The sequence below is a fragment of the Lissotriton helveticus genome, chromosome 8 (assembly GCF_964261635.1).
Source record: "Lissotriton helveticus chromosome 8, aLisHel1.1, whole genome shotgun sequence".
NCBI lineage: Eukaryota > Metazoa > Chordata > Amphibia > Caudata > Salamandridae > Lissotriton > Lissotriton helveticus.
This window is the reverse complement of record NC_136069.1, coordinates 901,865,005-901,886,699: the sequence shown is the minus strand read 5'-3', so window position 1 is coordinate 901,886,699 and position 21,695 is coordinate 901,865,005. Positions and strand designations below refer to the sequence as shown.

The 21,695-nt window shown below is 47.8% G+C and overlaps 1 protein-coding gene across 1 annotated transcript in view; it reads right to left on the bottom strand.

The window, feature by feature from the left end:
* The window catches only part of PROZ (protein Z, vitamin K dependent plasma glycoprotein), a 264,854-nt gene that overhangs the window by 141,514 nt on the left and 101,645 nt on the right, over positions 1–21,695 (bottom strand). The window contains exons 4-5 of the mRNA XM_078657699.1: positions 14,767–14,880; positions 2,038–2,169 (exon numbers count right to left, since the gene is read on the bottom strand). Coding sequence (XP_078513825.1) covers positions 2,038–2,169; positions 14,767–14,880 — 246 coding nt within the window. The remainder of the gene's footprint in view (positions 1–2,037; positions 2,170–14,766; positions 14,881–21,695) is intronic.

Here is a 21,695-nt window from a genome sequence, read left to right as displayed (position 1 = left end):
CTTTTTGAACAGACTCTGGGCATAGTTGGCTTCACAAGAGGTTTCCGTGTGATTGTATAGACTAAGTGTTAGGAGAATGATTTTATTGTTCAACTGGCATTATTTTTAAGTAGTATTCTGTTTAGTAAAAGCAGAATAAAAGTCCATTTCCTGTGGAAGAGTATCCCCTTTTCACCTCAGAGCATTAATGAGGGTCACCACTGTTTCACTTGAACATGTAATGAATTACAGAAATGCATAGGAAGACCTAAAATGTTACTAGAGAATGTTAGGATTTACTTTTTGCTTAGGGTTATGAAAAATTATGATTTCATTTGTAATAGCGGTCACTACTTTGTCTATATGTTCTTAATGACGTGTTTTCTAGTGTTTTTTTAAACATGGCATTGTCTTTTATGGGTGGGATTGTTTTTGCTGCCCAATTTACATCTGTACCCACCTCCCAACCTATGTCTCTTCCTACTTCTACTTCTTTGCATTCTTTTCAGATTTTACCTGAACATGGACTAGTTAGAAGGTCCGAGTTTACTGATAATTTCTTTTGTACAGTTTCTGCATCGACACCAGTTAGTAGTGAACATCACTAATTGTTGGGTGTGTGGTTTTATACCACATACTACAGATAGAGGCATTTGGTCCTGCCATATATGGCCTTTGTGCTACTGCGTGTGTAAGGAGACCTGTCCCGAGAGAGTCGCTTAGTAATAGGATTATGCTTCAGCAACATCTTGATGATTTGATAAATATAGACCTGGACTCAGACTAGCGTGAGTATAGGTTATTGCCTATGTACGGGCAAATGGAGCGTCTGTGGTACTGAAAATTTTGGACCTGTGTCATAAACTTTGTCGTAGTATGACGATTTTGGTATCAAAAGACCGAGAATGGCTAGTACACTATGCACAAGCATTTTCGTCATATTCAAATGACAGAATCACCCTGAAATCTGAATCCTTGGGTTCCATTTTGTGAACGGCAGCCATTTTGTGATTGCCCTCACATAGGCTGATGACTACAGGATGACTGTGGCCAAACAAGTCTCTAGGGACACATACACCTTAGCTGACTTCTGTGTGACCTGAACAAGCTGACTCCCTTGCCCGAGGCTGACCTCGTTGAGCCAGTTCCTTGTTAGGCAGCTGGTCTGATAGAGATCAAAGAGCAGGACATTGCAATATTTATTGTACACGCACACACCCCTTTATCTTGCTCCTATCTGTTTCTGTTCCTTCTTTATGGTCTATTTATGATGTGGGCTGCGGGCCTTTTATATTATGGGTCTTGTCCAGCTTGTCTAAAGAAGAATGTTTATTATGGGTTTGTTTGATGATTAATTTTGGGCTGGACAAACTGAAAAGTGGGTTTGTCAGCATACAGTGCTTTGTGTGCACGTTCTGGGAGTGACCAACAATAATGTACTTCAAAGAGAAAATGTGTGCCTAGGGCATAATAAATGGTATAAAAGGTCTGTGCTGAGACCATTCAGCAGACTGTCTCATTCAATTGCTAAGGCAGTTGGGTGACGTAGCCTCACTTATTGAAAGTTTAATAAAGATGTCTTTTCATATTTTCAGCTTCTGTGCCAAGTTCTTGTTATATTACAAAGTATTCCCTGAGAGGCGAAATTACCAAGTTCTTCAATTGTGCCATATCCAATCTCCCCTCTTTGTATTGGAGTAGGGAACAGTATATATTAATGGGAGAAAAATTATTGCAAATCCCCAGCTCTGTTTAAACCAGATGCAGATCATAAGGAACACCGCAAAGTCTATTATGCCTGCATGCCCATGCACTATGCTTTTTTACGATTTTAACATAAACGTTCAAGTCATCAAAACTGTTTGCTCACTTCTGAATACTTTTAGTATTTTTTTTGTTTGTTTTTGTTTTACTGACACAAAACAAGACAGTAGCATCAAGATCAGCATTACTACAAACAAAACATTCTTCACTGTCATCACTTCCTGCTATACTGGTAGGCGCACCCCTCCCTCTCCCCCTCATGGCTTTGATTACAGGTAACTACTGAATACTTACCTGTTGGAATACAAGATTTATCATCCTTCCCCAGGTCATACCCTTCTGCGCAAGAGCAATAGTAGGTGTCGTACCCTGGAGTGCAGAAATGTTGGCATCCATCACTCATTTGGGGGTAGCATTCGTTATTAGCTGCACATAAAAATTTGACAAGTCTTAGTTTTTGTAGCAACATGTATCACAAATTACTTGCATCATTTTCTCTAAATCTGCAATCATAAACATAAACCATGTGAGCAAAGGGAATATAGAAAACACGGTTGTGATTAGTCCTCAAAATATGTGTGGCAGGCAGTTTAAGTCAGGAAAATTTACTTACATTAGGCCTCAGTAAAGAAAAGCCACTGCTCAAATTAAGTAATTAATTTATCCTTGTTTTTGGCTGCGTGCACATTACGTAATACCATTGTTTCTTGCTGAAGTGATAATGCCTGTTGTGACAGTAAAAGATGTCTGAATGAGGCCTGCTTGCCGTCAGGTGGTAAATCACAGCTTTACCAGTCTCAGTTGTACATTGAGGGAGACGTCTCCTCGGCAGCCGACATGGTATGGAAAAGATAGGGCTTTTTTCCTAGCAACAAAGGTAACTAGAGGCAACTAGAGCCAGATGGAGCTGGCTGACCGAGCTATTGCAATTCATACGGAGAAGGGGGCTAAGGATCAGCCCCTTCAGCCACTGGTTGTTATAAGTGTCATTCACACATTGATATACACACATTCATCAGTCACTGGTTGATTGTAATTGTCATTTATCAAGTATTATGCTAGTATTGGAGATGCTTTTTTGGGATTTGCTACTTCATTGGTGCTGCATATTAAAAATGTAGGTGTCCTTATAACAGCGGTGTTACACTAGACACTATTGTAAGTAGCTAGTACTGGATACTTGGCTGAAGTTGGTGCACTGTTGCCAGAAATAGCCTTCTGCATAACACAGTTCCAAGAGAGCTTCCACACTAAGGGGCCTATTACGATTGTGGATTTCCCGCATCCACCGGGCCGGCGGAAGCCACCGCCGGCCCGGAGGATGCGGGAAATCCGCCGGGGAGCCTTGAAAGACCCACCGCCATATTAGGATGGCTGGTGGGTCTTACTATCTGTCCGCCGCTTTTCCGCCGCGGGCGGATTCCGCCCGCGGCGGAAAAGCATTAACATGGCTGGCGGTGTCTATCAGACACCGCCAGCCATATTAGGATGTCTGCGGAAAGATGCCTTTACACGGCGGCATTTCCGCCGTGTAAAGGCATACGGATTTGTGTTTGGGGGCCCGTTGCGGACCCCCAGGGGTGAAGGGGGGGGGTTGGGGATTGCACATGGGGGGTACCTATGGTACCCCCCTGCATTTGCCTGCACATAGCGGCAGGCACCGCGAGGTGCCTGCCGCTTTGTGCATGCAAATGCACAACTTACTTTTTTATCATTGCGGCGGGTGCTGCTTCAAGCAGCACCCGCCGCAATGATAAAAATACAGGATGTGACCGCCAGGTTGGCGGTCACATCCTAATTTGCACGGAGGGACCGCCGCTGCCCCTGCGGACGGTCCCTCCTTCTCTATGGTGGCGGACGGACTCAGGTCCGTCCGCCATCATAATCGGCCCCTTAATGCAAAATCACAGCACTAGGGACACATTAAAGAGCAAAGCACATCTCTACACCGGATCAGGCAAATGACTGGAAGGATAAAAGTGCCTCCAATTGTGCATGAGCAATATCTTTTTATGCAACAGGAACCTGCAGGCACTGTGAGCCTGACCGGACTGGCCAGCGGGCAAGCGGGCAATCCCCAAGGAGGCTGAAGCACAAGGAGGCCAGTTTTGACACTTGGAGGTCAGTTTAGGCCTCCAGAAGTGAGTGGTGTTGCACATTACGCAATCCCGGCAGCAACTTCAAAGAGTAGCTCTGGTTCTAGCGCACATTAGCACATCCGCACATCCGCACATGGGGGCTGAATTTATTATTTTTGCCAGGGCTGTTTTAAGTTCCCAGTCCGCCCTTGACTGTGGGAGGGGAGGAGGAGGAGTTCCACTCACTGCCAAAGCTGTGTAGTCTCCAACAACTGTGTCATCAATTTTCTGGTGGGACTGTTTTCTTCTCTGCCCCGGTGAGAGATGGCTTGAGACATGATTATCTGTTCTTTGTGATTTCTCATCATGTTTCTGGCTCATATTGAAAGAAGTCTACTTTACAAAATCCAAGGACCTACTGCCCAAGCACATGTGAGGAAAGAAGACACAAAAAACACTCACTCAAAGACACCTAAAGACACCCACAGCTCCTGAGTGAATTTAACCTGAAAAACAAATTTGGTTGTTCTCACCCTACCATTACATTGCATAACAAAAAAAAGGTGGGCAGTGGAGCGATTCCTGTAGGGCATGCTGTTCTGAGTATTAGTGGTGAGTTACTGTCCAAATCTGAGCCTGCACCGAAGATTATTGAGCGATGATACAAATGTGGGCAAGAAATTTGAGAGATGGTGCAATCTGGGCAGACTCTCCAGATCTCTCAGTTATGGTGTAAACATCACCATCAGGCACTGCTATCGAGTACAAGTAAAAACATGAGTAACCTTCGAGACTTGGTGAGCAGTGGTGCACATCTTAACATGCACTAACAATTAATGTGAGATGTGACAAACTGGAACAGACAAAACCATTGCTGAAATATTGTAATAACCAGAATATGCACAAAGAATTGAATGCTGAGTGGGTCAAAATGTTGATGCAGTCTTTTATGCATTTTCTCTAACTTTGCAAGAAGAACAATCCCTCAAAGAGGGGATTTTTGCTGCAAAGTAAAAGATAAATATCCCCGGTGTGTATTAAGTTTAATTTGCAAACAGCTGAGTGCTGGCATACAAAGTTTTGATCAGCCGCCACAGCTGGCTCTATTGCACATCAGGGCTGCAGAACACCAAGGCTGCGTGGTATTGATTCCACATGATGTGTCTTCGATCCACCACCAACCACCCTGTGTCCCTTTAGCTCACTCTTTTAGGATCTTTTTCATTCCTGCTATCCTTTTTTGTCACTATTTTTCTGTCCTTCTCTTCTTTCTTTCCTTCTTATTAATTTTTCTTTCTTTGCTTTAGGTCAAAGTTTGATAAGAAAAAATATGTGCTGGCCCTCAAAAATGAGTGCTGGTTGGCACCACCTGCAAACACTGGCTTAAATTAGGCACTGGAGTTTTCTTCTTGCATTTTAGTGAAATTAGAACTTTTTCTTTTCCAGGATCGCCATGCCTCATGTGGCAGTCACAGGGAGTTAAAACAGGGAGTTAAAACATACCCTAAAGAGGTATGGGTGACATCAGTGTGACCTGGAAGCCCAGTGCCAAACAGGCCCTCGGGTCAATGGTTTCCTCCAGTAGAGCCAAACTGAGACTCCATTGACAGAAACCCAGCGGTTCTCCTATTCTAAATGGGGTAATGGGAACCACAGCTTGGCAGACTCGACTTTTTCTGGTTGTTGGCAGATGTTCTGCATTCTCTAAACTCTAGACGATTATGTTACAAATTATGCATTGGTGCACACAGCACAGCTGTGCCCTGCTACACATCGGTCACAGATAACCACATAGGACATTGTTAGTGACTATGCAGCTCCTCACGCCCATGCCTCTGGACTCGTGTGTGTAGAACCAAGAGAGGTGAATGGCCTGTCGGAGCTTTGAGCAGCCTTTGTCCTTTGATCCCAGATGCTGCACTTCTATGACAACAGACAAATAAAAAGATATGTTGCAAGTTGAAATTACTCACTACTAGATGTAGGTAGTCCTTAAAAATGCTTGCAACATTATGGACACATATCCACTTTTCATCTACAGCTATTTCTTAGGACTTTTGGGAGCAAATAATTTACATTAGGATGTTTTGTGCATTTAGGCCAACTGTACCTTTGCTATTGTAAGGATTTTTATTAATTCAACAATAAAATAATTCATTCATACATTAGGATGTGCTTGTTTTCTTTCCCGTGAAACCTGCAATCCAGAATGATTTTCTACAGCCAACACCTGGCTGCCACTTGTAACTGATGACATATTTTTCGTATGGGCATAATAGTTTCCTATTTTAAAATCTGGAAGATGAGGATAACACTGTTGTCATCAGCTTTATCTGGTACATCTCTATAACTTGGACAATAGTTTTGCTGTTAAACTGGAGAGTCTGTGAGTTCTTTGTAACCAGAGGGATACTTTTCCTGTAGTAAATCTGCACCTGTAAGGTCTGTGTAACCTTAGGGATAAATCTGGTGTTGGACACCTTTGTCTGTGAGATCTTTGTAGGATGAGTGGTACAGCTTCTGCAAAGGGCCTCCATCTATAAGATCTGTGTAATGCAAGGCATATTTTGCAGTCAGATGACTGAGAGGACCATGTAAACTGAGACATAGCTCTGCTGTAATAGGCCTGTGCCTCTGAATTCTACGAAACCTGAGATATTACATTTGCTGCCAGATGCATATGGGAAAAACCTGAATTCCAAAAGAGAGCTCTGCTGTCATATACGTTGGCCTGTAATATCCGTGCAATCTTAGGGATCTTTTTGTGTCAAATGCTTGAGCCTGTAAGATCTCTGTAACATGATGGTAAGTTCTATAATCTTAACCCTGAGCCCTCAAGATTGTTTTAACGTGCATTATAGCTTTGCTGTCACATACTTGAACATATACTATGTCTGTAATCTAAATGACAGCATGACTGTCATAGCACTTGGACTGTAAGATTAGTGTAACTTGTGGGATACAATTGCAGTCAACTTTTGATATTCATATAAGAAGCAATTTCATTCAGCAATCAAATATGCCAGTGGATGTACGGAGATGCCACCATCTGGGGGATAAGTTATTCTCATTGTATTTACCCATACATGGGGGATACAGTCGCATAGACTATGTATTGGGAAGGAGGGAGGATTTGGACTTGTCCACAACATATTCAGATAGATACTTGACTGACCACTCACTTTTGAGGATGACTCTCCGCACCGGGTGGCTTATACCCCAAATACCACTGTGGAGACTTAGGACAGACATGTTGACAGATTGCGCCTTTCTCACGCACATTCGAGAGTATACTCTTCAATATTTCCAGGAGAATAGGGGCACAGCCGTAAGCTGGACGGTGGATTGGGAAGCCTACAAGGTTGCATTGAAGGGGGAGTGCATGGCTCAGATGACTGCTGTGCATAGACAGCTAGAATGAGAATTACCAAAGCTAACGGCAGAACAGGCAAAACTAAGGAATCCTCCTGCAGATGAGTTAGGTGGGTCTCAACGGCTACTGGACACCTCTAGATGGGTGGAAGAAATATGGACAAGGCTCTATAAATCTACATGCACTCAGTACAGACAGATAGTGTTCTGAGAGAGCAATAAATGTAGTCAACTGCTGGCATGCTAGTGAACAGGGGAAAGCCCCATACATATACACTGTCCCTACAAGGGGAGGGTGGGGCTTCTCTGATAGCTAGAGATCAGATAAATGTTGCATGTCACACATACCTTCAGGAGGGGTTTGCCCGCACCCACGAATTACCAGAGGGTGCCTTGGAAAGCTTCCTGAATGGAACAGAGCTGATGAAGCTCACAGAGGAACAAAGGCACAGCCTTGACAGGCCGCTTGAAGTGGGGGAATTCAAAGAGGTGGTTTCGGACATGCTGTGAGGTAAAACCCCAGAAGCAGATCGGTTGCCTCCAGAGTTGTACCAGACCCTACCCACTGCGCCTCTCACGAGGCCGGGTCACCCCCCTGCTCCCACGCCTGCCGCTGCTGACACCTGCCTCCTGCCTGCCTCCTGACTGCTGTAGAGCGACCCAGCCGCCGCTGGGCCGCCCGGATCTCCCCCGCCTCCCACGCTTGACCCAGGGACACCGCCTGCCGCCCAGAGGTTCCCGCCGCTGCCCCCCTGCGGCCCCGCCCACCACCAGCCCATTGGACGGCCCGCTCCCGCCACCCAGCTGACCCGCCCACCCGGCTCCTTACTTATGACGCCCCCAGAGCGACCGCGCAGCGGACGCGCGCAGCGGGAGCACCGATTGAGCGCCGAAGGTGCGCCAAAGGTAAGCCCGTCTACACCCGTCCGCGCCTGGACCGCGCCCAGTGCCAGGACCCCTGGCCCCCGCAGACCCCAGCCCACCCGCCGGACGTACGACGCCGCCACCCTCAACGCACTCAACGCGGCCGAACCCCTGGATGCTACCGAGCCACCCCGAGACGCACCCACGGACCCTTCATCTGCCAGTCCTGCAAGTTCTCCTGCATCCGGACCTGCACTGCACCAGCATCCACCAAGCAGAACACCAGCAGCAACCACCTGAAGTGCATCCTGCTCAACACCCGCTCGGTCCACAGACACGCCGTCGAGCTCTGGAACCTGCTCGACACCACAGACCCAGACGTCGCCTTCCTCACGGAAACCTGGATGAACGCCTCCTCAGCGTCCGACATCGCCATCGCCATCCCGGACGGCTACAAGATCATCCGGAGAGACCGCGTCAACCAGACAGGAGGAGGCATCGCCATCATTCACAGGAACACCATCCGCATCACGACCAACACCGACGATACCATCGCACCCGCCGAACACCTGCACTTCCAGATCCACGTCAAACCCAAGACCACCCTCCGCGGCACCCTCATCTACAGACCCCAGGGACCACGCACACAATTCAGCGAGGACATCGCCGACTTCATCAGCCCACACGCCCTCCCCTCCGCCGACTACATCCTCCTCGGGGACCTCAACTTCCACCTGGAGAACAACGACGACCGCAACACCACCACCCTGCTGGAAAACCTCGCAAACCTCGGACTCAAGCAACTGGTGACCACCCCCACCCACCTCGCCGGACACACACTCGACGCCGTCTTCTCATCCAGCAAAGACATCGCCTTCAGCCACGCCACAGGACTCCACTGGACGGACCACAGCTGCGTCCACTTCACCTTCAGAAGAACGACGATCCACCACCACCAGCAACAGGTTGCCCGAAGAAGCTGGAACAAGATCACAGCCGACCAGCTCGCCGCTTCCTTGAGTCAGCACCCTCCCGCCAGCTCAGCGAACCCCAGCCAGGCCGCCGACAACCTCACGAAGTGGATCAGCAACTGCGCGGACGAACTCGCCCCTCTGAGGACCCCGCCCAGCAGACCCGGCAGCAAGAAAGCCCCATGGTTCACCGACGAACTCAAGAGCTCCAAGAAGAACTGCCGAGCCCTCGAGAAAGTCTGGAGAAGGGAACCAACACCGGACAACATGACCACCCTCAAGCTTGCCACCCGGAAGCACCACCAACTGATCCGCGCCACCAAGAAAACTGCATTTAAGGACCGGCTGGACAACAACGCACACAACTGCAAGGAACTCTTCAACATCGTGAAAGAGCTCTCCAACCCCAACGCCGGAAACAACGACATCACCCCATCGCAAGACCTCTGCAACTCCCTCGCCTCCTACTTCCACAACAAGATCGCGGACATACACAACAGCTTCAGCATTCAACCATCGCACACAACGACCAAAGCAACGCCGCCCACCACCACCCTCCGCGCCTGGACTCCGATCAGCACCGATGACACCATCCGCATGATGAACACCATCCACTCCGGATCTCCGACCGACCCCTGCCCTCACCACGTCTTCAACAAAGCCGACGCTGTCATCGCACCCCACCTGCGGGACATCATCAACACCTCCTTCGACACCGCCACCTTCCCGGAGAGCTGGAAGCACGCCGAACTCAGCGCTCTACTAAAGAAACCAACAGCGGACCCCACCGAACTCAAGAATTACCGCCCCATCTCGCTCCTCCCGTTTCCAGCCAAAGTCATCGAGAAGACCGTCAACAAACAGCTGGCCGCCTTCCTCGAGACGAATGGATCCCTCGACCCCTCACAGTCGGGCTTCCGAGCCAACCACAGCACCGAGACCGCCATCATCGCTGCCACCGATGACATCCGAGCCCTGATGGACAACGGAGAAACAGCGGCCCTCATCCTCCTAGACCTCTCCGCGGCATTCGACACTGTCTGCCACCGCACCCTAGTGCAGCGCCTCAGCAACGTCGGAATTCAGGAGAAGGCACTGGAATGGATCATCTCCTTCCTCGACGGAAGAACACAGAGAGTCTGTCTACCACCGTACAAGTCAGAGGCCACCGAAGTCATCTGCGGCGTCCCTCAAGGATCCTCGCTGAGCCCCACCCTCTTCAATGTCTACATGAGCCCCCTCCCACCCATCGCACGCCAACACAACCTGAACATCATCTCCTACGCCGATGACACCCAGCTGATCCTCTCCCTGACCAACGACCCCGCCGCCGCCAGAGCCAACCTTCACGAAGGGATGAAAGACGTAGCCGAGTGGATGACGACCAGCCGCCTGAAACTGAACTCAGACAAGACGGAAGTCCTCATCCTGGGCTCCTCGCCCTCCGCCTGGGACGACTCCTGGTGGCCCCCCGCCCTGGGCACCGCACCCACACCGACAGACCACGCACGCAACCTGGGCTTCATCCTGGACTCCTCCCTCTCCATGACCAGACAAGTCAACGCCGTCTCCTCGTCATGCTTCAACATCCTGCGCATGCTACGGAAGATCTTCCGGTGGATCCCCACAGAGACCAGGAAGACGGTCACCCAGGCCCTCGTCACCAGCCGACTGGACTACGGCAACGCCCTCTACGCCGGAACCACCGCCAAGCTCCAGAAGAGACTCCAGCGGATCCAGAACGCCTCAGCCAGACTCATCCTCGACATCCCCCGACGCAGCCACATCTCCGGACATCTGAGAGACCTGCACTGGCTCCCCGTCAACAAGAGAATCACCTTCCGTCTCCTCACCCACGCACACAAAGCCCTACACGATCAAGGCCCGAGCTACCTCAACAACCGCATCAACTTCTACGCTCCCAAACGCCACCTCCGATCAGCCAGTCACGCCCTCGCCGCCGTCCCCCGCATCCGAAGAACGACAACAGGAGGAAGGTCCTTCTCCTACCTGGCCGCCAAGACCTGGAACTCCCTCCCGACCGACCTGCGCCTGACCCAAGACCACCTCTCCTTCAGGAAGAAGCTGAAGACCTGGCTGTTCGAGCAGTAGCAGCACCCCCCCCCCCCAAGCGCCTTGAGACCCTCCGGGTAAGTAGTGCGCTCTAAAAATATCCTTGATTGATTGATTGATTGATGCAATCCTTGAGAGGCTCCTAGGGGTGTTTGTGGAGGCATGGGAGAGAAGAGAGAGGGAAACGGTGATGGTTCTGATTCACAAGGGAGGAAGAGATCCAATGCACCTTACCTCTCATAGGACATTATCCATGCTAACTTTGGATGTTAACTGTTATGTAAAGCACTGCTGAACAAGCTGCTGCTGTTAGTGGGGAACTGGTCCCCCCCCAACCAGATGGGTTTTATCCCAGGAAGAAGTACAATTCACAGTATGAGGCGGAGGTTGCAGAATTGGGAGAAAAACGGGCATTAGTCACGCTTGTTTTGAGGGGTGCTTTTGACATGGTGGGATGGAGCTATATGTGAGAGATTATGCACAGCATGGGGTTTGGACTAGGGTTTATTGGCTGGGTTAAATTGCTTTACACTGAACCGGTGGCTAGAGTACCCATCGAAAAAACGTAATCGCTGAACATAGTGCATGGGGAGGGGGACTAGACAGGGTTGCCCCGTGTCCCCAGTTGTCTTTGCTCTAGGAGTGGAACCACTGTCGCTGTCTTTGTTAGTCCTTAGAACCGTGGTGCATACGGACAGTGAATACTGTCCATCTAGTTGCTATGTAGGCGAATGACATTTTGGTTTATCTTCTGGACCCAGTGCAATTTGGCGCCCTTGCTGTTAGAGGGGCTGCAGGATTGTGCTGAGCTGTCAGGGATATGGACCAACAGAGAACAATTTAAACTATTCCCACTGGGTGGACTGGGAAGGGAGCGAGCCCCTTGCCGGAGGGACTTGGGCTTGGCTGGGTATGCGGTGCATTCTACTATTTGGGAATATGGGTGACCTGAGACTACCAGGAGCAATATATTTTGAATGTGGAAAGGGTGATGGATGGGCTGACGAGATCTCTTGAAGATAATCTAGTTGTCCCCTAATGGGGAGGAGGGCTCTAACTAAGTTTCTGCCACTGTGCTTGTATATTCTACAAAACATGATGTGTCTGATCCCAGTGGCGACGTTTGCTCAGCTAGATTGTTGACAGACTTGGTGTGGGCGAGTAGGAGAAGCCAAGTATGGTCGTACACGCGGAAACTTCCAATATCCGCAGGTGGGATGGGGGTGCCAAATTTGTTCATGGGGAGGGTTGTTCTGAAGGCGTTCCTATACTTAATCAGACAAGTGACAACAAAATGGTTTAAGGTGGTTAATAAGGTCTTCCGCAAGACCCCCTTTGCAGACAATCTCCCTATGTAGGCGCTGAGTCGCTTTTATAAGATGAATAAGGGCACATAATGTGCGGTATGGTGGGAGGGGGGTTGCAAGAGGGTTGGGGATTTCTTCATCAACAACCATTTTGTGCCTCTCGCCCAGGCCCATGAGCTGTTTGGGGTAGACTTGGGCAGATCCTGCTTTTTGCCAGGATAGCGCATACTTCAAGAACAATTTGATCCTCGTTTCCCACACAATTGCCGGAGCAGGTCACGATGCAACAGCTATTGGAACTGGCTGGGTGTAGATGGTTGATAACTCAGCTGTACGCCGCCTTAGTGGCAAACAGAGGGACACGACGGAATGGGGCCGGGAGCAGTGGGATGGGAATTGCGCAAATGACCTGACGCTGACAGACTGGAAAAAAGCCAATGCCCAAGTTAAACAGAGGTCACCTAATGGCCGATTTAAGTTTATACACTTCCTCCACTGAAATAGGATGTACATGACCCCACAGAAGCTTTGCAATATATATCCAGAGTCACCAGGGGCATGTGGCTGATGTGACTATGTTTCGGCAGAATTTTTGCATGTGACTTATGGATGCCCACATATGGTGGAGTTCTGGATGGAGGCAGTACTGTACCTGATAAAAAATTATGGGATTGTCACTGGAGAGGGTCAGGTCAAATTGTGCCACTTGGGCATTGTGCCGAGGAGACAGCAGGCAAAGATGGAAGCCAGGATGTTTGCGTTAGGAATGATGTTGGCTAGGTGCCAAATAGCTATTCACTGGGTGGCTGCACGACCACCAGCGGTGACACAGTGTCAAAAGGATTTGCTTGACTGGGCTATAGCTGATGAAGTGCATATCAGACTTAGATGAGAATGCAGAGGAATATTTAGCAACTCAGGGAGAGATGCTTAGTAGGATGACAGAGCCCCTCGCAGCAGCCCCCTGTGATGGGAACTAACCCCTGGAGATGCCTTAGGGTTCAACACTCAGTCCCATCCTTTTTAATATCTATTTGGAGCCACTGGCTAAGTTGGTTGAGCCATTGGGTGTGCGGGTTGTCTCCTATGTGGACGACACTCGGCTCCTTTTTGCATTTCATGAAAACGTGCCAGAAGCTTTGGGTTCCTTTAAGCTCTGCTTGATGGCAGTGGTTGAGTGGATAAATGCCAGATGTTTAAAGCTTAATTCTGAAAAAGCTGATATTCTCTTCTTTGGCACTAAGACTTCTCCTGAGTCCAGCAACTGGCGTCAACATATTTGGGGATTCCTCCTCTTCTGGCACCTATTGTGAGAAATTTGGGTATGAAATTTGACTCCAATCTTTCAGTCAAGCCCCAAATTAAGGCTATTTCTGACAACTGTTATGCCACAATTAGGTCTCTCAAAAGGATGCTCCATTTTATTTCGGAAAATGTTTGCATGGTGATTGTTCATGCCTTGGTTACGTCCAAATTGGATTATGCCAATAGCTTGTATCTGGGTCTGTCTGCATACCTAATTCAACGCTTACAAATAATACAGAACAACAATGCTCATCTAATCTTGAAGATTCTGACACAGGTCTCTGTGTCTTTCCACCTACGCCAACTTCATTAGCTTCTAATTATGAAGAGGATCCAATTTAAAGCACTAACCTTTACCTTTAGGGCATTTGTACACAAAGATCCCCTCTATTTAAGGAGGAGATTTAAGCCATATTGTCAAGTCAGATCCCGGAGGTCCAACAACTTCAAAGTTTTCTAATTGCCTCAGATTTGTAAAGCCAGGAAAGGTGGTAGAGCTTTGGTTTTTCTTGATTCTAAGCTGTGAATTTCTCCTACTCTCAGTTTGCGGTGTAGTCCCTCTGAATTTGTTTTCAGAAAGAACCTTAAAACTCCGCTCTATGGCTCCTGTCTGGAGGTCATTTAAGTCTGCGGCTATATGTTGTACTGTAGTCAGATCTCTACCGCTAGTGCCGGGATGCTTCATCAGAGGCAGCTGTGAGCCTCACAAGTGGCTTGTACTGTATTGTCTTGTACAAGGGGGTAGAGAAGAGGGTAAGAACTAGGATGGGTGGAGACTTTGGGAGTACCTGACTATGTTTTGTCTAGCTTGTTCAGTGAGATGTGACTTGATAATGAAAGTGTAATCGAGTTTGAATTTACAAAAGTGAAAATGGATACTTATGTACAAGTAGTTGCGAGGTGATTTGCTCAATTGTTTATGATTGTTTACTTAAAAAAACTGAAATATCAATAAAGATTTTTTTAACGAAACTCAAATGTGCCTGTTTGTTTTTTTAGTGTTCCAAATATCAATGTAGCAAACTCAGTATCACATGGCAAAATGTGACTTACCAAATTGACAGACAGTGCCTTTATAACCTTCAGCACAGTTACACCTGTAGCTTCGAATGGTGTCTGTGCAGTTTCCGTTGTTTAGACATGGGCTTGATGAGCATTGCCTACCACCTAACACAGATAGAAACAAAGTGTCACAATTAATGGCACACATATACATGGAAATAATGTCCTCTATAATTGTTCCAAAGTGTTGACCATTTCTTGGAATGTAGAAATCAGAACAAATAGTTACTGTAGGAAGGTGGATACCTGACTATGGTTACCCCAGATTTTTTGCCTTGTGTTTAGCTGGTTTTCGACTTAGTTGGCCTGGGATCCTGCTAATCAGGGCCCCAGGCTATCTGCTCTCTCTTAAAATGGACTCCATGCACCCTAGGTGCATAACCAAATTGGTACTGGACACCTTATCAGACCCTGTACAGTGCACTATAGGTGCCCAGGGCATAGGTGGATCCAAGGCCTACCAGGGGCTGCAGCATATCTTTTGCCACCCCTGGCTGGTTCTTAATTTGACACAACTGGCTGATCACTCAGCTGGGGCGAGGTGGTGTAATCACCCCTTGCTTAGATATAGTATACCTATGTCTAAACCTATATCTGGACACATATATACCTATCAGCCACTGCTATGGCAGGCCTTTACAATCCTGGAGGCAGAGTGCTTGGTTTTACGTGAGATAGTGCTCTAGCATGAGCTGAGCCTGTCTGCAGTGTTCGGAACCATTTCCTTACTGCTGTTCCAGTGATACTGCCATCCCATATACTCTTAAGTGCATTATAATCCTCGCGGTTAATGCTAACTTTGGTTTGGCTTTATCAAAACATGTCGTGTTTGGTGTCATACACTTTGGAATACTACCCCCTCGCCAGTTCTGGCGACAGGGGTAGCATTCCACCCTTCTAGAGGGAGAAGACATGTTACTTACTGCAAATGCGGTTAATCCTAACCAGAGCCCCAGCATCACAAAATGGATGCTGCTGCCACAGACACATGTCTGGCATTCCTGCTGCTGACTGAAACTCGACAGAGGAGGCTTGATCAAAGGATCTCCTGTCACAGGGAGGTGTCACACCACCCCAGACAGGGGATAGTGGATTGTAGCAGGGAGGGTTGAAAGAAACTAGACACTGCCTGGGGCACACAAGGTGTCACTGGGCACTCCAGCCCCAGTCTTGGCGGCAAACTGGACAAAGGAAAGGGGTGTAACCACCCCCTTCCTGGGTCCCACCCATAGGAGGGACCTAGCAGGTAATCCAGCCCCCAGATTTGGAATATAGGTGGGCGCAGTGCCAATGCACATCAGATTATCCTGACTGAAACTTATAAAATGAAACTCTGGACCCTTCGACATCCTACTCGACGTAGAAGACTGAAGAATCTCCCTTGTGGTCAAGGAGTGACCACCCTGTGCAAACAGGCACCATCCAGCACCTCGACGTTTGCTTTGTTGCAGTTCCTGACGGAACTCGAGCGACAGAGATCGACAAGACCCAGCGTGCCTGCCTTCTAACAGCCCGATCCACAGTCCCTGCAAAGCTAAGACCCGTGGAGGCGACAGGAAGCGTAGGAGCGGCCATCTTGGAGAAACAACGAAGCGCTGACCGTGCAGCACCCGAGGCTCCCTCGAAGCTGTGCATTGGAGTTTGAGAAGCTCCAGCCCGAGCAGCTTGTGCACCGAAGCTCACCCCTCCACACTCGACGAGTGCTGCGTGGGGCCCTTTTGCATCTTCCTGCTTGACGTGTTGGTCCGGTCCCTTGCCCGTTGGCTAGTGGCCCCAGAACCAACGAACCTAAGAATTTACACAGCTGGTCTGGTTGCTCCAGACTGGCCCTCACTCCCCTGAAAAGGAACACCCGCTCTGACCTTGCTGGTCCAAGTGTTAAGCCTTCTTTGAATCCTGCGTGGGTTGCCTTTGCCAAGGCTTGTTGACTCCGATCCAGGAGCCGACACCGCCGACAGCGAGAGCCTTTGTTGGACAGCTCGTGATTCACTCCAGGACATCCTTGGTGCCCCAGAGTCCACGTGGCAGCGGAGACAAGGCACCCGTCATCAACCTGATTGCGCCCGACATCGCCTGGTTCCTTCCTGGTTCCTTCCTGGTCACTGGCTAGTGACCCAGACTCTGTCCCCTCTGCTTTCAGGTACCCATCAACTTGGATCCACCCTTGGATCGCACCGGACATTTCTCTTTTGGACGCCTGCAGCATCTTCATCCTCAGGCACCATCGAACTGCGTGACGAAACCCGACACACATTGGCACCTGTGCACCCACTTCCTGTGGGTGAGGTAACTTACTAGCGCCGGTGTTCCTACACTGGTACACACCTCTAGTGCCCAAGTCTAAAGTTTGGTAGTCCTAGTCCAGTCGGAAGACTCCTTTTGCAATAACTTTGTAACTTTTACGCATCATTGACTTTACATTGGTGCAAGCCGTGCTTCCGGCACTGCACCCGAATCCCGCGGGCTACTCCCGTCCTAACTGTCGTTAGTCCAGTGTAGTCCCAGCGATTCACAAGGCCCTAGGCCTCACCCCCCATCGATTAGTGATTGTTATACCACTTTTTTGAAATATGGTTTGAGTGGCCACCGGCTCATAAAGAGTAGTGGGAATTATTCTAAGAATAAATACATATATTAACTTGTGTGGTGTCCTTTCATTTGATATTACAGGATTGCATATGGTAAAACAGCTGGCTTCACATGCCCTCTTGAGTTAAGCCTTTAAGGCTGCTTAGTCCATGCTACCCCTAGGATAGCTTGTCTATAAGGTTGACTTACAACCACCACCATAAGGGATTGTTTGGACTGATACAGGGTGCCCACAGAACTGTGGACATCATATACCAGGCCAACTTCTCACAGTTACACTTTAGAGCATAAATTGAGACTTGATTAATTGAGATATCACACTATTCTATACAATCCCCCTTTTCAGATTAGATTACTTATGTTTCTTTTTATTGAAATTTCTGCGTTTATTTTCAATAGGTATAGCTTACAAATTTAAAACGTTTTTTCTTCTGATTTAAAAACTAAATCATCCTTGATGCATATCCAGTAGTGTCTTTATCCAGCAAGTGTGCTGTGGTATGTTTTGCTTCTTCAGGGCATCTGTATGTATTCATACGTTTTACGTCCATGATAAACTTGTCTTTTAAAGCATGCCACATAATCATTATATTTTCTTGCTTAAGGTATGTCTCCCGCTTCCCAGTGAAAAGTGATTTTACGACTGGTGACATTTAGAGCATGTACTATAGGTAACGGCAAGCTCAATACTATAAAGTTTAGAGGATACTTTTTAGGTCAAAGCTTACTCGACATCACATCTGTCTGGTTGCTAAAGACTTCTTGAGAGCATTCTTAAAACTTCCATGGGAATCCACCCAACCCATTGCTTACTATTGGCTTTGTGGTTTGTAACTGACATTCGCTTTCTTTCTATATGCTAGTTTTATTTATTTTAGGCTGTCCAACATTTCTTTGTCCCTCCCGTGGAGAATAGCCTGTTTACTGGATTCTTTCATGAGTGCTCGCTTTCTATGAACAGGCCTTTGAATTTAGTTTTTATCTTGTCACATTTGCTGTGCATTCAAATAGAGAGGTCGAATGTCAGGCTCTGCCTTCCCGGGGAGCTTGCTGTTTACTTTTCTTTCTCTGACTTCAAAGTGAGAGGATTTTTCTGGCAAGCTGGGAAAGTGAAAGGAAAGATTTTTTCAAGCAAACAACAACATTTAAATGTCTGTACATGAACTGTGCAAATATTTCAGAATGTATCAGAATTAGGAAAGCACAAATTAGCAATTGTTTTGCAATTCAAAAGTGTGGGGGGCACAAATACCTTAATGTAATCAAAGCAATTCAATACACTAGGTAATGCTATTTCCATACATTGTTTTTTGTGTACTGTATTGTTTTATCAGTAAAACTGGATCTCTGTGCAAATGTATTGGTTATTGCAATTGAAAATGTGTTTTCAGTAATGGAAGTGCACTTCCACACAATGCATACTCCTCTCTACCCCCACTCCATGACACTGTACACCACTCTTTGCATCTCTACGTCCCTCCACTCTATGTCACTCCACAAAACTCTACGCCACTCCACACTATGCCACTTTACTCCATCTACACCACTTCACTCTACTCCACTCTATGCCACTCTACTCTACTCTTCTCCACTCAGTGTCCCTCTATGCCACTTTACTCCACTCTGCACCATTCCATTCTATGCCACTACACTCCACTTCACTCTATGCACTCTACTCTATGACAATCCCCTCTACGATACACTACTCTACTCCTCCCTATGCCATTCCTCTCTATGCCACTCTATGCTCCTCTAGGCCACTCTACTCCACTCTATGCCAGTCCACTCTACAATACTCCACTCTACAACCCTCCACTCTATACCACTCCACTCTATTCCACTAAATGCCACTCCACTTTATGACACTCTACTCCGCTATATGCCGCTCCACTCTATGACACTCTACAACACCCTACACCACTTCACTCTAGGCCAAACTACTTCTCTCAAAACCACTCCACTACACTCTATGCAACTACACTCTACGACATTAAACTCTACTACACTTCATGCCACTTTACTCCACTCTAAGCACTCTACACTATACCACTACACTTTATGACACTGTACTCCACTCTATGTAATGCCACTCCACTGTACTCCACTCCACAATACTTTACTAAACTATATGCTACACCAGTCTTTGCCATTTCACTACACACCCCTCCACTCTACACCACTTCACTCTATGACACTCTATGCCAATCCATTCTACTCCACTCTGTACACCTATACCCAAGGGTGGAGTGGTGTAGAGTAGAGAGGTGTAGACTGGAGTAGCGTACAGTGATGTACAGTGGAGCAGAGTGACAGAGAGTGGCATGCCATAGAGTAGAGTGGACTGGCATTGACTAGAGTGGAGTAGAGTAGAGTGGTGTAGAGTAGAATAGGGTAGAGTGGGATAGGGTAGAGTGGGTGGGCTAGAGTTCTGTCGAGTGGAGTGGTGTTGAGTGGCATAGAGTGGAGTGGAACAGATTTGAGTAGACAAGAGTGGATGGCATAGCGTAGAGTGACATGGAGTGACAATGAGTGTAGCAGAGTGGCACAGAGTGAAGTAGTGAAGAAGAGTGCCTTAGAGCCCTAGAGTGATGTGGTGTAGAGTGGAGTGGAGTACAGTGGCTTGGAATGTCATAGAGTAGATTGGCATAGAGTTGAGTGGTGTAGAGTGAAGTGGAGTGGCATGGCATAGAGTAGAGAGGCACTGTGTGGAGTGTAGTGGCATGGTGCAGACTAGAGTGGTGTAGAGTGGGAGACGGCCAAGTGGAGTGCAAAGAGTGGAGTGGAGCAGAATGGCATACAGAGGAGTGGACTGATGTGGAGTGGAGTCACATTCAAGAGAGTGGAGAGGAGTGGGGTAGATGCAGTGGACTGGCGTAGACTGCAGTGATATAGAGTAGAGTGGTGCAGAGTAGAGTAGAGTGGCATAGGGTGCAGTGACGTAAAGAGCAATGACATAGACTAGAGTGGTGCAGAGTACAGTAAAGTGGTGTAGAGTGGTGTAGAGCAGAGTGGTGTAGAGTGCATTGACAGAAATTGCAGTGGAATTTAGTAAATTGATTCAAAGTAGAGTAGAAAGGCATAGAGTGCAGTAATGTAGAGTAGTGTGGAGTAGAGTGGTGCAGAGTAGAGTCCAGTGGTGCAAAGTAGAGAGGTACAGAGTAGATTGATATAGAGTAGATTGGCCTTGAGTGTAATAGTGTTGAGTGCAGTAGCATAGAGTAGTGTAGTGCAGGCAGTAGAGTGCAGTGGCGTAGAGTGCAATGGTGCAGAATTGAGTAGGATTGCTTAGAACACAATTGCATAGAGTAGAGTGGGACAGAGAAGAATGCATTTGCAAAGATTTCAGTGAGTCGAAGCATAGTAGAGTGGTGTAGAGTGCAGTGGCACAGAGTGGTGCAGAATAGAGTGCTGCAGAGAATAGTGGTATGTAGTGCAGTAGCACACAGTACAGTTGTGTAGAGTGCAGTGGCATAGAGTTGTGCAGAAAATAAAGCAGTAGCATAGAGTGCAGTGGCGCAAAGCAGAGTGGTGCAGAGTAGAGTGGCGTACAGTTCCATAGAATATGTTGACATAGAGTGCAGTAGTATAAGGTAGAGTGGAGTAGAGTAGCATAAAGGGCAGTGGCATAGAGTGCAATGGGACAGTGTAGAGTAGAAAGGTATAGTGTACAGTGGGGTAGCATGCAGTGGCATAGAAGAGAGTGGTGCAGAGTAGATTAAAGTTGAGACAAAGCTCAGTGTTGTAGAGTAGAGAGGCACAGAGTAGTGTAAAGTAGAGTGGCATGGAGTGCAGTGGCATACAGTAGAGTACAGTGGGCTGAAGTAGACTGAATAGAGTGGTGTGGTGTAGAGCAGAGTGGTGTAGATTGAATTGGCAAAGATTGCAGTGGAATGGAGTAGATTGGTTCAAAGTAGAGTATAAAGGCGCTGAGTGTAGTGGAGTAGAGTAGAATGGTGTAGAGTAGAGTGGTGCAGAGTAAAATGCAGTGGCATTGAGTGCAGTGGGGCGAATCAGAGTAGAGTGGCATAGAGTGGTGTACAATAGAGTGCAGTAGATTAGAGTGTAGTGGCGTAGAGTGGTGCAGAGTAGAGAGGCGTAGAGTTCCATAGAATGCAGTGGCATATAGTTCAGTGTCATAAAGTAGAGTGGTGCACAGTAGAGTGGCAGATAGGGCATTGGCATAGAGTGCAATGGCACAGAGTGGTGTAGAGTGCAGTGGGCTAGGGCGCAGTGGTATAGAGTAGAGTGGTGCAGAGTAGATTAAAGTTGGAGTAAAGTGCAGTGGTGTAAAGTGGCGCAGAGTGGTGTAAAGTGGGGTCACACGGAGTGCA